We start from the raw sequence: 15,120 nt of genomic DNA on the forward strand, positions 1-15,120 counted from the left end.
CTTAGTGGGACTGTCATTTGTTTTAGAACAGGACAATGACCCAAAACACACCTCCAGGCTGTGTAAGGGCTATTTGGCCAAGGAGAGTGATGGAGTGCTGCATCTGATGACCTGGCCTCCACAATTACCCGACCTCAACCCAATTGAGATGGTTTGGGATGAGTTGTACCGCAGAGTGAAGGAAAAGCAGCCAACAAGTGCTCAGCATATGTGGGAACTCCTTCAAGACTGTTGGAAAAGCATTCCTCATGAAGCTGGTTGAGAGAATGCCAAGAGTGTGCAAAACTGTCATCAAGACAAAGGGTGGCTACTTTGAATAATCTCAAATCTAAAATATATTTTGATTTGTTTAACACTTTTATTTGGTTACTACATGATTCCATATGTGTTATTTCATAGTTTTGATGTCTTCACTATTATTCTACAATGTAGAAAATAGTAAAAAAATAAAGAAGAACCCTTGAATGAGTAGGTGTGTCCAAACTTTTGACTGGTAATGTATGTAAAAAATAAAATAAACTTTTTAGCTTTGCTTTTCCTCAGGGAGCTTTTTAGACATTCAGTTTTATTGTTATTCTTTTGGGGTTTTTATCCTCTTATGTTTGTTGTTTAGTAAATATTTGTTTTATTTTCATTATTTATAATGTTTTTCCTGTAAAGCCCATTGCGTTCCATTCATGTCTGAAATGTGCTATATAAATAAAGTTTGATTTGACATGCTGTCTATGGTGGTTCTTGAAGCGGGACTAGACATGCTGTCTATGGTGGTGCTTGAAGATGGTCTAGGCATGCTGTCTATGGTGGTATTTGAAGCTGGTCAACTCTATGTATGTTTTGTCTGTGAACAGTTGTAGGACGGTCATTGATTCATTGTATCAGTTATTAAGTGTTCACTGTGTATTGATTGTTAAAATAATTTATGTCGTATTGGAATCCCTTGTTGAATCAGATTACATGTATGGAAGGATTATGTATGCAATTGGTTTTTTCATTGATCTCTCTCTCTTTCTCTTTCTGTCTCTGTCCCTCAGTTATCTGAATGACTTGGACCGTATCACCCAACCGAGTTATGTCCCCACCCAGCAAGACGTGCTGAGGACCAGAGTCAAGACTACCGGCATCGTGGAGACACACTTTACCTTCAAAGAGCTCTACTTCAAGTCAGTATACCCACTGCTAGCTACACACACACACACACACACACACACACACTTTTGATTCAGACAGATTTTGGTCATTTGAGAATACTCAGCTCAGTGCCAAGCCAGAGCCTAATGAGGCAAACAACAGTTTCAGTGTCAACATGATGAATTAATTAGATCGCTTCATTAATCAGACCTAATTAGTTTAGACAAACATAATCCCATTTGTTGTTAATTAATTGCCAACCAGGTAATGGCTAGCAAATACAGCCGTACAGCCATATAATCAGTCAGCCCTTAGACACCAGCTAGTTTACAGTAAGCAGACAGTCAAAGAGAAGCCAAAGCACAGTGGAACAACTCCCTAGAATAAAAGGAATGCACAGTTAAAAAGTGGTTTGGACACAGTCTGTTCATGCGGTTGATATGTTCAGCAAAGATTATTTCCTAGAAATGACTGGGATGACTGCATTGGCTGGGTTAATGCAGGCAGGGGCATATGTTGTCTCTCTGTCTGTGTGTCTGTCAGTCTGTGTGTTATTTCAGTTGAGTTGAGTTGATCAGTGTAAACGTGTCCTCTACTGTCTGGGACCATGGTGGGGTACAGGTCAAGAAATTAGCCTGAATTTGCTCAAGTGAAAGTAGTGAGAGGTGTATGGTGCATGCATGCAAAGTAAAACAACCAAAATGGGTAATCGGTCGTCAAATCTTGTCAAATCTATCAATAGTTCTGCTGTATGTGTACCTTCACACTGCAGTACCTCCCTCCTGCCCTGACCCCTGCCTCTGACCCTGACCCCTGACCCTGCTGTAACACACGCTCGGTGTCTTTGTCTCTGTTTCACCCCAGGATGTTTGACGTGGGCGGCCAGCGGTCGGAGCGGAAGAAGTGGATCCACTGCTTTGAGGGAGTGACATCCATCATCTTCTGTGTGGCGCTCAGCGACTATGACCTGGTGTTGGCAGAGGACGAAGAGATGGTAAGGAGAGGAGAGGGGGAGCAGAGGGGTGAGGAGGGAGAAGGGGAGAGAAGGGAGAGAGTGAGGGGTGAGGAGGGGGAGAGAAGGGAGAGAGTGAGGGGTGAGGAGGGGGAGAGAAGGGAGAGAGTGAGGGGTGAGGAGGGGGAGAGAAGGGAGAGAGTGAGGGGTGAGGAGGGGGAGTGAGGGGGGAGGGGGAGAGAAGGGAGAGTGAGGGGTGAGGAGGGGGAGGGGGAGAGAAGGGAGAGAGTGAGGGGTGAGGAGGGAGAGGGGGAGAGAAGGGAGAGAGTGAGGGGTGAGGAGGGAGAGGGGGAGAGAGTGAGGGGTGAGGAGGGAGAGGGGGAGAGAAGGGAGAGAGTTAGGGGTGAGGAGGGAGAGGGGGAGAGAAGGGAGAGAGTGAGGGGTGAGGAGGGAGAGGGGGAGAGAAGGGAGAGAGTGAGGGGTGAGGGGGAGAGAAGGGAGAGAGTGAGGAGGGAGAGGGGGAGAGAAGGGAGAGAGTGAGGGGTGAGGAGGGAGAGGGGGAGAGAGTGAGGGGTGAGGAGGGAGAGGGGGAGAGAAGGGAGAGAGTGAGGAGGGAGTGGGGGAGAGAGTGAGGGGTGAGGAGGGAGAGGGGGAGAGAAGGGAGAGAGTGAGGGGTGAGGAGGGAGAGGGGGAGAGAGTGAGGGGTGAGGAGGGAGAGGGGGAGAGAAGGGAGAGAGTGAGGAGGGAGTGGGGGAGAGAGTGAGGGGTGAGGAGGGAGAGGGGGAGAGAAGGGAGAGAGTGAGGGGTGAGGAGGGAGAGGGGGAGAGAAGGGAGAGAGTGAGGGGTGAGGAGGGAGAGGGGGAGAGAGTGAGGGGTGAGGAGGGAGGGGATGGGGTTCAATTCAGTCTGAAGAAGGTGGTGAGGAGGGAGATAGAGGAGGGGGGTGGTGGTGGGGTCGGCTCAGTCTCCAGTGGAAGAGGGAGATGTCCCTTACTCTATTCTCACACCTCCTTTTCAAAACGTCTCGGTGCTACCCGGCTCAGGGCTCAGGGTACATAGCATTTTTAGTTTAGCATTAGCATTTACGTTACTTGCCACCTGGCCTGGGTCCTATTAATGAACCGTTCGGTCCTCCCCTACAGAACCGGATGCATGAGAGCATGAAGCTGTTTGACTCCATCTGCAACAACAAGTGGTTCACAGACACCTCCATCATCCTGTTCCTCAACAAGAAGGATCTGTTTGATGAGAAGATCGGCAGGAGTCCACTCACCATCTGTTACCCCGAGTACGCAGGTGAGGATCACACACATTGAGTAGTACACACACAAACACACTCTCACACACCAAATACATGATGTAAAATATTTGGAAGTGTTGTAGGTGTTCCTGGTTTAACTAGGGAGCTTGTGTACTTAAAAAAAAAAAACAACCTTAGGCTGTGTTGAGAAAGCCGCTGATGCCGATTTTGTTTGCTATTTTGGGTCCATTCCATTAGCAACCTAAATAAAGCATATTTAAATAGCAACTGTTAGCTTTTTTCTGAACTTCTCAGAACTTTGCTTTGGCTTGCATTTGTACTACCGATTTACACAGGTCACTGACAAAATAAAGGAAACACCAACATGAAGTGTCTTAATATGGCGTTGGGCCACTACGAGCCAGAATAGCTTCAATGCACCTTGGCATAGATTCTACAAGTGTCTGGAACTCTATTGGAGGGATACGACACCATTCTCCACGGGAAGTTCCAACATTTGGTGTTTTGTTGATGGTGGTGCAAAAACGCAGTCTCTGGCGCCGCTCCAGAATCTCCCCTAAGTGTTCAATTGGGTTGAGATCTGGTGACTGAGACGGCCATGGCATATGGTTTACATCATTTTCATGCTCATCAAACCATTCAGGGACCACTCGTGCCGTGTGGATGAGGGTATTGTCATCCTATGGGGGCATTGCCATGTTAGCCAAAATAATGGGCTGCCAGCATTTTGATACATGACCCTAAGCATGATGGGATGTTAATTACTTGATTAACTCAGGAACCACATCTGTGTGGAAGCACCTGCTTTCAATATATACTGAACAAAAATATAAATGCAACATGTAAAGTGTTGGTTTCATGAGCTGAAATTAAAGATCCCAGAAATGTTCCATACGCATAAAAGCTTATTTCTCTCAAATGTTGTGCACAAATTTGTTTTCATCCCTGTTAGTAAGAATTTCTTCTTTGCCAAATTAATCCTTCCACCTGACAGGTGTGACATATCAACAAGCTGATTAAACAGCATGATCATTACACAGGTGCACCTTGTGCTGGGGACAATAAAAGGCCACTCTAAAATGTGCAGTTTTGTCACACAACACAATGCCACAAGTTGAGGGAGCGTGCAATTGGCATGCTGACTGCAGGAATGTCCGACAGAGCTGTTGCCAGAGAATTGAATGTTCATTTCTCTGCCATAAGCCGCCTCCAACGTCATTTTAGAGAATTTGGCAGTACGTCCAACCGGCCTCATAACCGCAGACCACATATAACCACGCCAACCCAGGACCTCCACATCCGGCTTCTTCACCTGCGGGATCGTCTGAGGGAGAAGGGGGAAAATTAGTTCAGATTGGCTGGGCCCCAGTGGGTGGGCCAATGCCCTCCCAGGCCCATCAATGGCTGCGCCCCTGCCCAGTCATGTGATATCCATAAATTAGGGCCTAACTAATTTATTTCAAATGACTGATTTCCTTCTATGAACTGTAACTCAGTAAAATCTTTGAAATTGTTGCATGTTGCAATTATATTTTTGTACAGTATACTTTGTATCCCTCATTTACTCAAGTGTTTTAAATATATTGGCAGTTACCTGTATGTTTGTTGACATTGGCTCAGTGACAGTCTTAAAATACAATTTTATGGTCTGCTATATATAATACAAGGCGTGAAAGCCCAGACGGACAGAGAGACAGACAGATACAGAGCTGAATACTTCAAATACTAACCAGACAGTCACAGACATAGAGTTTAATACCTCTAATACTAACCTGGTCTCAGAGCATTTTGTATTATTCTGTACGTAAATCCGAGATACTCCATTTAATATGATACGTTTCGTATGGTATGTATTAATTTGTTGATGTCAATCACCCATTTCGTATATGTTACGAATTACAATTCGTATTATATGTTATGAATTAGCAAAATGTACAATATGTTGCGAATTTGCAAAATGTATGATAGCTAGCTGGCTAGTGTTAGCTAGGTTAGGGGTTAAGGTTAGGGTTAAGTAAAAAATGAATAAATGTTAGGGTTAAGTTTGGGAGTTAGGTTAAAGGGTTACGTTTAAGGTTAGGGGAATGATTAGCTAACATGCTAAGTAGTTGTAAAGTAGCTAAAAAGTAGTAAGTAGTTGAAAAGTTGCTAATTGGCTAAAATTGTCTGTGATGAGATTCGAACACGCAACCTTTGGGTTGTGAGTTATAGCTAAAAGGTAGTAAGTAGTTGAAAAGTTGTTAATTAGTTATAATGCTAAAGTTGTTCATTTACTATGTTACTTCTAGTCTATGAGACCAGGCTGCTAATACTAACCATACTGACAGAGAGACTGATACAGAGCTTAATACCTCTAATACTAACCATACTGACAGAGAGACTGATACAGAGCTTAATACCTCTAATACTAACCATACTGACAGACACACAGGATTTTTATTTTTTCAGCAATGGCACGGTTTTAGAGGCCACCCTCTTGGCCTTAGAGACAACATGTTGCTGTTTTATAGCTCATTTCCTGCAATTCTACACATTTTGACATGGGGCTGAGAGAAATGTTTCAGTTTTAAAGCTAATTTCCTGCAATTCTACACATTTTGACATGGGGCTGAGAGAAATGTTTCAGTTTTAAAGCTAATTTCCTGCAATTCTACACATTTTGACATGGGGCTGAGAGAAATGTTTCAGTTTTAAAGCTAATTTCCTTCAATTCTACACATTTTGACATGGGGCTGAGAGAAATGTTTCAGTTTTAAAGCTAATTTCCTGCAATTCTACACATTTTGACATGGGGCTGAGATAAATGTTTCAGTTTTAAAGCTAATTTCCTGCAATTCTACACATTTTGACATGGGGCTGAGAGAAATGTTTCAGTTTTAAAGCTAATTTCCTGCAATTCAACACATTTTGACATGGGGCTGAGAGAAATGTTTCAGTTTTAAAGCTAATTTCCTGAAATTCTACACATGTTGCCTTGGCTTATGCCGTGTTATTATGCTATGTAAGTATAATAATAATAATAATAATAATAATAATAATAATAATAATAATAATAATAATAATAATAATAATAATAATAATAATATGCCATTTAGCAGACGCTTTTATCCAAAGCGACTTACAGTCATGCGTGCATAATTTTTTTTTGTGTATGGGGTGGTCCCGGGGATCGAACCCACTACCTTGGCGTTACAAGTGACTCAAACATTATAACAGAATCAATGGGGGCCCCATGCCATGACATTCTTCCTGACTGACTAGTTTTTATTTTGGTGATTTGTTAGTTCTCAAAGATGATCTTATTTAAAAATACACTGAGTGTACAAAACATTGCACCCCCCCCCCCCCCCCCCCCCCCCTCCCCTTTTTGCCCTCAGAACAGCGTCAATTGGTGGGGGCATGGACTCCACAAGGTGTCGAAAGCGTTCCACAGGGATGCTGGCCCCATGTTGACTCCAATGCTTCCCAAAGTTGTGTCAAGTTGGCTGGATGTCCTTTGGGTGGTGGACCATTCTTGATTGTCTCAAGGCTTACAATCCTTCTTTAACCCCTTCATCTACACTAATTTAAGTGGATTTAACAAGTGACATCAATAAGGGATCACAGTTTTCAGCTGGATTCACCTGGTCAGTCTATGTTATGGAAATGTTTTCAACACTCGGTGTATACAGCTCCATTATCCTTTCTACACACTTTACATCTGGTATAAGTTTACACTGAAAAATATAGAGTTTAATACCTCTAATACTAACCAGACGTGGATATAACCCTTAGTCTCTGAATAATTTCATCCAACTCTATTAGATCACGTCAGAATAGGAGTTTTACACCTGCATGTGTCTCCCCTGTTGTATCAGTGCTCTTTCTGAGGCTTGTCAGTTTGACCCAGACCCCTGTCTTACTCCTGATCTCCACTCCTATGATAGGATTTAAGGAGACAAGGGAATGCACTGTAGGATGGAGTAGGTTGATTAGTTAGGGAACTGTACTGAATGAGGTTTCTCCTCTGTATTAGTTGTATAGTAGTAGTAAACATTAAATATATATATAATGCACAGAATTGGTAACTATTGGCATGTCTTTGGTTTTTGATTATGTTGATGCAGAGGTGGGGGTATTTTTGAAGTTCAGGGAGTCCCTACCTGTTTTGTTCAGTTTCATGACGATTGAACAAGAGCCTGGTGTGTCTTAGTAATGATTGCTCTGAAGCTAACGTCATGGTGTCCCATCTCCTCACCAACCCTGCCTGGTGCCAGTACATATGAGGAGGGGGCAGCCTACATCCAGTGTACTACATTACCCATAATGCTCTTGTTCTGATGTCTGTCTCCTCATCAACCCAAGTGCCAGTACATATAGGCTGCAGCCTATATCTTGTGTACTACAGTACCCATAATGCACTTATTATTATTATTATTATTATTATTATAGGTGCCAGTACATATGAGGAGGCTGCATCCTATATCTTGTGTACTACAGTACCCATAATGCAATTATTATTATTATTATTATTATTATTATTATTATTATTGTTATTATTATTACAGGTGCCAGTACATATGAGGAGGCTGCAGCCTATATCTAGTGTACTACAGTACCCATAATGCACTTATTATTATTACAGGTGCCAGTACATATGAGGAGGCAGCATCCTATATCTTGTGTACTACAGTACCCATAATGCAATTATTATTATTATTATTATTATTATTATTATTGTTATTATTATTACAGGTGCCAGTACATATGAGGAGGCTGCAGCCTATATCTAGTGTACTACAGTACCCATAATGCACTTATTATTATTACAGGTGCCAGTACATATGAGGAGGCAGCATCCTATATCTTGTGTACTACAGTACCCATAATGCAATTATTATTATTATTATTATTATTATTATTATTATTATTATTATTGTTATTATTATTATTACAGGTGCCAGTACATATGAGGAGGCTGCAGCCTATATCTAGTGTACTACAGTACCCATAATGCACTTATTATTATTACAGGTGCCAGTACATATGAGGAGGCTGCAGCCTATATCTAGTGTACTACAGTACCCATAATGCACTTATTATTACTACAGGTGCCAGTACATATGAGGAGGCTGCAGCCTATATCTAGTGTACTACAGTACCCATAATGCACTTATTATTATTACAGGTGCCAGTACATATGAGGAGGCTGCAGCCTATATCTAGTGTACTACAGTACCCATAATGCACTTATTATTATTACAGGTGCCAGTACATATGAGGAGGCTGCAGCCTATATCTAGTGTACTACAGTACCCATAATGCACTTATTATTATTACAGGAGCCAGTACATATGAGGAAGCTGCCGCCTACATTCAGTGTCAGTTTGAGGACCTGAACAGGAGGAAGGGAACTAAAGAGATCTACACCCACTTCACCTGCGCCACCGACACCAAGAACGTCCAGTTCGTGTTCGACGCTGTCACAGACGTCATCATCAAGATCAACCTCCAGGAGTGTGGACTCTACTGAGGTGACGGGGATGTTCAGGTCAGTGACCTTTGAACTTTGTAGTTACTGAATCCCTGTAAAAAAATTATATATATATATATACAGTGCTATGAAAAAGTATTTGCCCCCTTTCTAATTTTCTCTACTTTTGCATATTTGTGATACTGAATGTTATCAGATCTTCAACCAAAACCTAATATTAGATAAAGGGAACATAAGTGGACAAATAACACAACAATTACATATTTATTTCATTTATTTCATAAACAAAGTTATGCAACACCCAATTCCCCTGTGTGAAAAAGTAATTGCCCCCTTACACTCAATAACTGGTTGGGCCACCTTTAGCTGCAATGACTCCAACCAAATGCTTCCTGTAGTTGTTGATCAGTCTCTCACGTCGCTGTGGAGGAATTTTGGCCCACTCTTCCATGCAGAACTGCTTTAACTCAGTGACGTGTGGGTTTTCAAGCATGAACTGCTCGTTTCAAGTCCTGCCACAACATCTCAATTGGGATTAGGTCTGGACTTTGACTAGGCCATTCCAAAACTTCCAATTTGTTGCTTTTTAGCAATTTTCATGTAGACTTGATTGTGTGTTTTGGATCATTGTCTTGCTGCATGACCCAGCTGCGCTTCAGCTTCAGCTCACAGACGGATGGTCTGACATTCTCCTGTAGAATTCTCTGATACAGAGCAGAATTCATGGTTCCTTCTATTAAGGCAAGTCGTCCAGGTCCTGAGGCAGCAAAGCATCCCCAAACCATCACACCATCACCACCATGCTTGACCTTTGGTATGATGTTCTTACTGTGGAATGCAGAGTTTGGTTTTCGCCAGGCATTACTGGAACCATGTCATCCAAAAAGTTATACTTTTGAATCATCTGTCCATAGAACGTTCTTCCAAGAGTCTTGATGATCATCCAGGTGCTTTTTGGCAAACTTGAGTCAACTTTTTGGACGAGATGGGTCCCATTATGCCTGGCTAAAACCAAACACTGCATTCCACAGTAAGAACATCATACCAAAGATCAAGCATGGTGGTGGTGGTGTGATGGTTTGGGGATGCTTTGCTGCCTCAGGACCTGGACGACTTGCCTTAATAGAAGGAACCATGAATTCTGCTCTGTATCAGAGAATTCTACAGGAGAATGTCAGACCATCCGTCTGTGAGCTGAAGCTGAAGCGCAGCTGGGTCATGTAGCAAGACAATGATCCAAAACACACAATCAAGTCTACATGAAAATAGCTAAAAAGCAACAAATTGGAAGTTTTGGAATGGCCTAGTCAAAGTCCAGACCTAATCCCAATTGATATGTTGTGGCATAACTTGAAACAAGCAGTTCATGCTTGAAAACCCACACGTCACTGAGTTAAAGCAGTTCTGCATGGAAGAGTGGGCCAAAATTCCTCCACAGCGACGTGAGAGACTGATCAACAACTACAGGAAGCATTTGGTTGGAGTCATTGCAGCTAAAGGTGGCACAACCAGTTCTTGAGTGTAAGGGGGCAATTACTTTTTCACACAGGGGAATTGGGTGTTGCATAACTTTGTTTATGGAATAAATGAAATAAATATGTAATTGTTGTGTTATTTGTTCACTTATGTTCCCTTTATCTAATATTAGGTTTTGGTTGAAGATCTGATAACATTCAGTATCACAAATATGCAAAAGTAGAGAAAATTAGAAAGGGGCAAATACTTTTTCATAGCACTGTATATATCCTAGACCTGGTATTGGATAAGGTTAAAAATGCAGGTCCTAGACCTGGTATTGGATAAGGTTAAAGGTGCAGGTCCTAGACCTGGTATTGGATAAAGATGCAGGTCCTAGACCTGGTATTGGATAAAGGTGCAGGTCCTAGACCTGGTATTGGTTAAAGGTGCAGGTCCTAGACCTGGTATTGGATAAGGTTAAAGGTGCAGGTCCTAGACCTGGTATTAGATAAAGGTGCAGGTCCTAGACCTGGTATTGGATAAAGGTGCAGGTCCTAGACCTGGTATTGGATAAAGGTGCAGGTCCTAGACCTGGTATTGGTTAAAGGTGCAGGTCCTAGACCTGGTATTGGATAAGGTTAAAGGTGGAGGTCCTAGACCTGGTATTGGATAAGGTTAAAGTTGCAGGTCCTAGACCTGGTATTGGATAAAGTTGCAGGTCCTAGACCTGGTATTGGATAAGGTTAAAGGTGCAGGTCCTAGACCTGGTATTAGATAAAGGTGCAGGTCCTAGACCTGGTATTGGATAAAGGTGCAGGTCCTAGACCTGGTATTGGTTAAAGGTGCAGGTCCTAGACCTGGTATTGGATAAAGGTGCAGGTCCTAGACCTGGTATTGGATAAAGGTGCAGGTCCTAGACCTGGTATTGGATAAGGTTAAAGGTGCAGGTCCTAGACCTGGTATTGGATAAGGTTAAAGGTGCAGTTCCTAGACCTGGTATTGGTTAAAAGTGCAGATCCTAGACCTGGTATTGGTTAAAGGTGCAGATCCTAGACCTGGTATTGAATAAAGGTGCAGGTCCTAGACCTGGTATTGGATAAGGTTAAAGGTGCAGGTCCTAGACCTGGTATTGGATATGGTTAAAGGTGCAGGTCCTAGACCTGGTATTGAATAAAGGTGCAGGTCCTAGACCTGGTATTGGTTAAAGGTGCAGGTCCTAGACCTGGTATTGGATAAGGTTAAAGGTGCAGGTCCTAGACCTGGTATTGGATAAGGTTAAAGGTGCAGGTCCTAGACCTGGTATTGGATAAGGTTAAAGGTGCAGGTCCTAGACCTGGTATTGGATAAGGTTAAAGGTGCAGGTCCTAGACCTGGTATTAAATAAAGGTGCAGGTCCTAGACCTGGTATTGGATAAAGGTGCAGGTCCTAGACCTGGTATTGGTTAAAGGTGCAGATCCTAGACCTGGTATTGGATAAGGTTAAAGGTGCAGGTCCTAGACCTGGTATTGGATATGGTTAAAGGTGCAGGTCCTAGACCTGGTATTGAATAAAGGTGCAGATCCTAGACCTGGTATTGGATAAGGTTAAAGGTGCAGGTCCTAGACCTGGTATTGGATAAGGTTAAAGGTGCAGGTCCTAGACCTGGTATTGGATAAGGTTAAAGGTGCAGGTCCTAGACCTGGTATTGGATATGGTTAAAGGTGCAGGTCCTAGACCTGGTATTGGATAAGGTTAAAGGTGCAGGTCCTAGACCTGGTATTGGATATGGTTAAAGGTGCAGGTCCTAGACCTGGTATTGGTTAAAGGTGCAGGTCCTAGACCTGGTATTAAATAAGGTTAAAGGTGCAGGTCCTAGACCTGGTATTGAATAAAGGTGCAGGTCCTAGACCTGGTATTGGATAAAGGTGCAGGTCCTAGATCTGGTATTGGATAAAGGTGCAGGTCCTAGACCTGGTATTGGATAAAGGTGCACAGCTGAGATGCAGTCATCGGTACGAGACTTTGGCAGAGTTTTATAATGGTTAACATTTATCCTGTCCTCTCTCTTCATCCTTTGTAGGTGTCTGGTGGGCTGTGAGCCTCATGGGAGGGGGATGGTGATGACTTGGGATGTTTGAATTAGATGATCGTGGAAGTAGAAGAAGATTATAGAAAGTAGAACCTGAGACTGTTCGTTGCGACACTGCATGCAGCTCCTGATGAATACTGCATTTTGGGATTGGGTCCTTTTTTGACCACTTTATTTTCCTCCATGTTCAACACTGATACACCGAGTAGCAGGACAGAACTGAACTGTGGGTAAAACCTTCGCTAGTGAAACACTCACTGTGACTTCTATGGGAACTGCCAAGTCAGACTACAGAGCACTTCTGTTTTTAGTTCCAGGTAATGTATATGGAGTGGAGGGATGTTTTTATGGCATTTAGTTGGTGATTAACCAACCAATCACACAGATAGAAAAATAATCCTTGCCTTTGTCCCAAATGGCACCCTATACCCGATTATAGTGCACTACTTTTGACCAGAGTTTTGACCATCCCGTCTCTTCATTCTATAGATTAACACAATACTGGTATATATGCAAAAAGGACCAAACCACCAAGCAGAACATCTCATCTTAATATTTCACAATTGTTTTTATTTTATTTTTTTCTCCCACCAATCTGTTGTAATCTGAGTAATATGCCTAATTTTATGTATTTTATAGCATGTTGTTTTGTATAAAATAGTTGGAATAGTTTCTTTTTTTCATTTAAAGAATATCAGATTGCACTTATTTCCATCTATGAGTGGTGTGAATGCTCTATTGTTCACGTATGGATCAGGAATTCATGTGATTTTGATTTGATGTGCACCCATGTACTACTCACGTTTTGAGATTTTAATCAGCCGTCTTTCATGAATTCAATAGTCTTGTGTAGACTTTAACATGAGGTTTTACCAAGGCTACATCTTAATTTCTGAATCGTTTTTTTTTTTTTTTTTTTTTTTTATGGACCACTTTGTATTGAACAATATTTTTATATTTAGGACTGTTGTTCAGTATGGCACATTATTGTACATTTATTGATAATTGAATATTGATTATTGTCAAGTGAGATTAAGAATTGTATCACAACGCTTTATAAAACAAGAATTATTGATTACCTGCATGAAAGCGAATTTTGGAATTCACAGCTTGATATTTTATGGCCTTTATAATTAATTCAGATACTTTTTCATTCAAAGTGCTTTTTTTAATCCTGTGGATTTCAGTTAAGAATGAACTGACCAGGGAACTAGATCAAGTGTGTAACAAAATGTATTGTTACAGAGGGGGAAGCTATGCTCAGACCCCACTTGCAGAATGGAATTTTCCTTATCCCATCTTGGCAACTCTGCCTCGAGGACAGAAACAAATGTGACTGGTTAAGTTTAGGCGAGAAATGAGACAGTAAGTATGTAATTCCACGTGGTTATGGGTTGGGTTAATATGATTCGTTCGGAACCAAGGAGAACTCCACTGAGCGTTAATCTTGTCCAGAAAACGGTTTCCCAAATGACCACTAACTACTCTATCTGGGTTAAAGACTGTCACCACTTCCGAACCATACCTTACAGGGTCATATACACAATTAGGGGCCCCAACAGAAGAAAATACACTGAAACAGGGAGGGGAATACCTGGAATTGTCCAATAAGACTTTCATAATAACTTTTTAGCAACAATATTTGAAACGACGTGCACTAATGAACACAATCCTGGAGACGGATCAGATTGTTGGGGGTTACGTTATATATTTCTGGTTCAGTTTTGACCTTTGTACAGATGTGTTGTTAATCTTAACACCATTAAACGATGGCACTAATGCTCTTTGCTCATCTCTATCTGTCTTTGTCTTTACAACCCAGCCAATGGCAAAGCAGCGCTTGATGTGGGCCGGTGCTGTAGCACCAGAACTTGTCATTTTCTACCGCTTGAGTTCTGGCACCCTCGTTAGAATATCTGCTCTTTAAGATATTATGAGTATTTGGGCTGGGAATTGCCAGGGACCTCGCGATAAGACGTTATCACCACACTTAGGTGCCGATACGATATGCATTGCGATTCTCACGATTCTATGTGTATTGCAATTCGGTACTGTGATTTTTTTTTTTATTGCGATTCTGTGTTTTCAGACATATTGCTCACCGTATGTCTGCGGCGGAGAGACGAGAGAGCATGAGAACGTGAGTTTTGATCAGTCAGGGAAATAAAAGTGCAGAAGAATTGACTGCCTATTTAAAAATAAGATGGAGAACAAGCTATGAAGGAAAAATACTGGAGTTTTGTTGCAGGTATAGCCAGCTAGCGCAAAAATAATATTGCGATATTGTCAAAACAAATAAAAAATAACTGTATAGATTTTTTCCCCCCATCACTAATGTGTACCGGCATCTTTTCATTTCACTTCAACCACCGTGGGAAAGTGTCTTTATGTTCATGTTCCCTACTATGTAATAATAGGATTGTGTAACCTTCAATGATCAGAAACCGAAAAGGGAAGTCTATGCATCTTTATTTCATGTAATAACAGATCCCTTCTTTCTCGCAGTACTTCAGATAAAGTCTTTATTCTCGACATAAAGGTCTATTATTTACTAAGTTATTATTCCATTAAAATAGATCAAAATAGCATTTAGAAACGATGAAATATCAGCTGTTTACGTTATAACTTTTAAAAGTTAAAATGGAGACCAAAGGAGATTACTGAAGGTAAGACAAAAAAACACTAGCTTCAGGGGTTTAAAGGTACATTCCACAATTTAAGTGCTGTCCAATGCCTCACACAAAGAAGAGCACATGGCCCGCTGCTGCTGCCGTAGGTA

The 15,120-nt window shown here is 41.8% G+C and overlaps 1 protein-coding gene across 1 annotated transcript in view; it reads left to right on the forward strand.

Annotated features, from left to right (window-relative positions):
• LOC311148340 (guanine nucleotide-binding protein G(i) subunit alpha-3-like) overlaps nucleotides 1–14,125 on the forward strand; it is a 56,355-nt gene extending 42,230 nt beyond the window's left edge. The window contains exons 5-9 of the mRNA XM_084185275.1: nucleotides 1,032–1,160; nucleotides 1,993–2,122; nucleotides 3,223–3,376; nucleotides 8,663–8,871; nucleotides 12,333–14,125. Of these exons, the coding sequence (XP_084041401.1) occupies nucleotides 1,032–1,160; nucleotides 1,993–2,122; nucleotides 3,223–3,376; nucleotides 8,663–8,853 (604 nt within the window). The 3' untranslated portion in view covers nucleotides 8,854–8,871; nucleotides 12,333–14,125. The remainder of the gene's footprint in view (nucleotides 1–1,031; nucleotides 1,161–1,992; nucleotides 2,123–3,222; nucleotides 3,377–8,662; nucleotides 8,872–12,332) is intronic.
• Nucleotides 14,126–15,120: the final 995 nt, after the last annotated feature.

Source organism: Coregonus lavaretus, assembly GCF_964263955.1.
Source record: "Coregonus lavaretus genome assembly, chromosome: 20".
NCBI lineage: Eukaryota > Metazoa > Chordata > Actinopteri > Salmoniformes > Salmonidae > Coregonus > Coregonus lavaretus.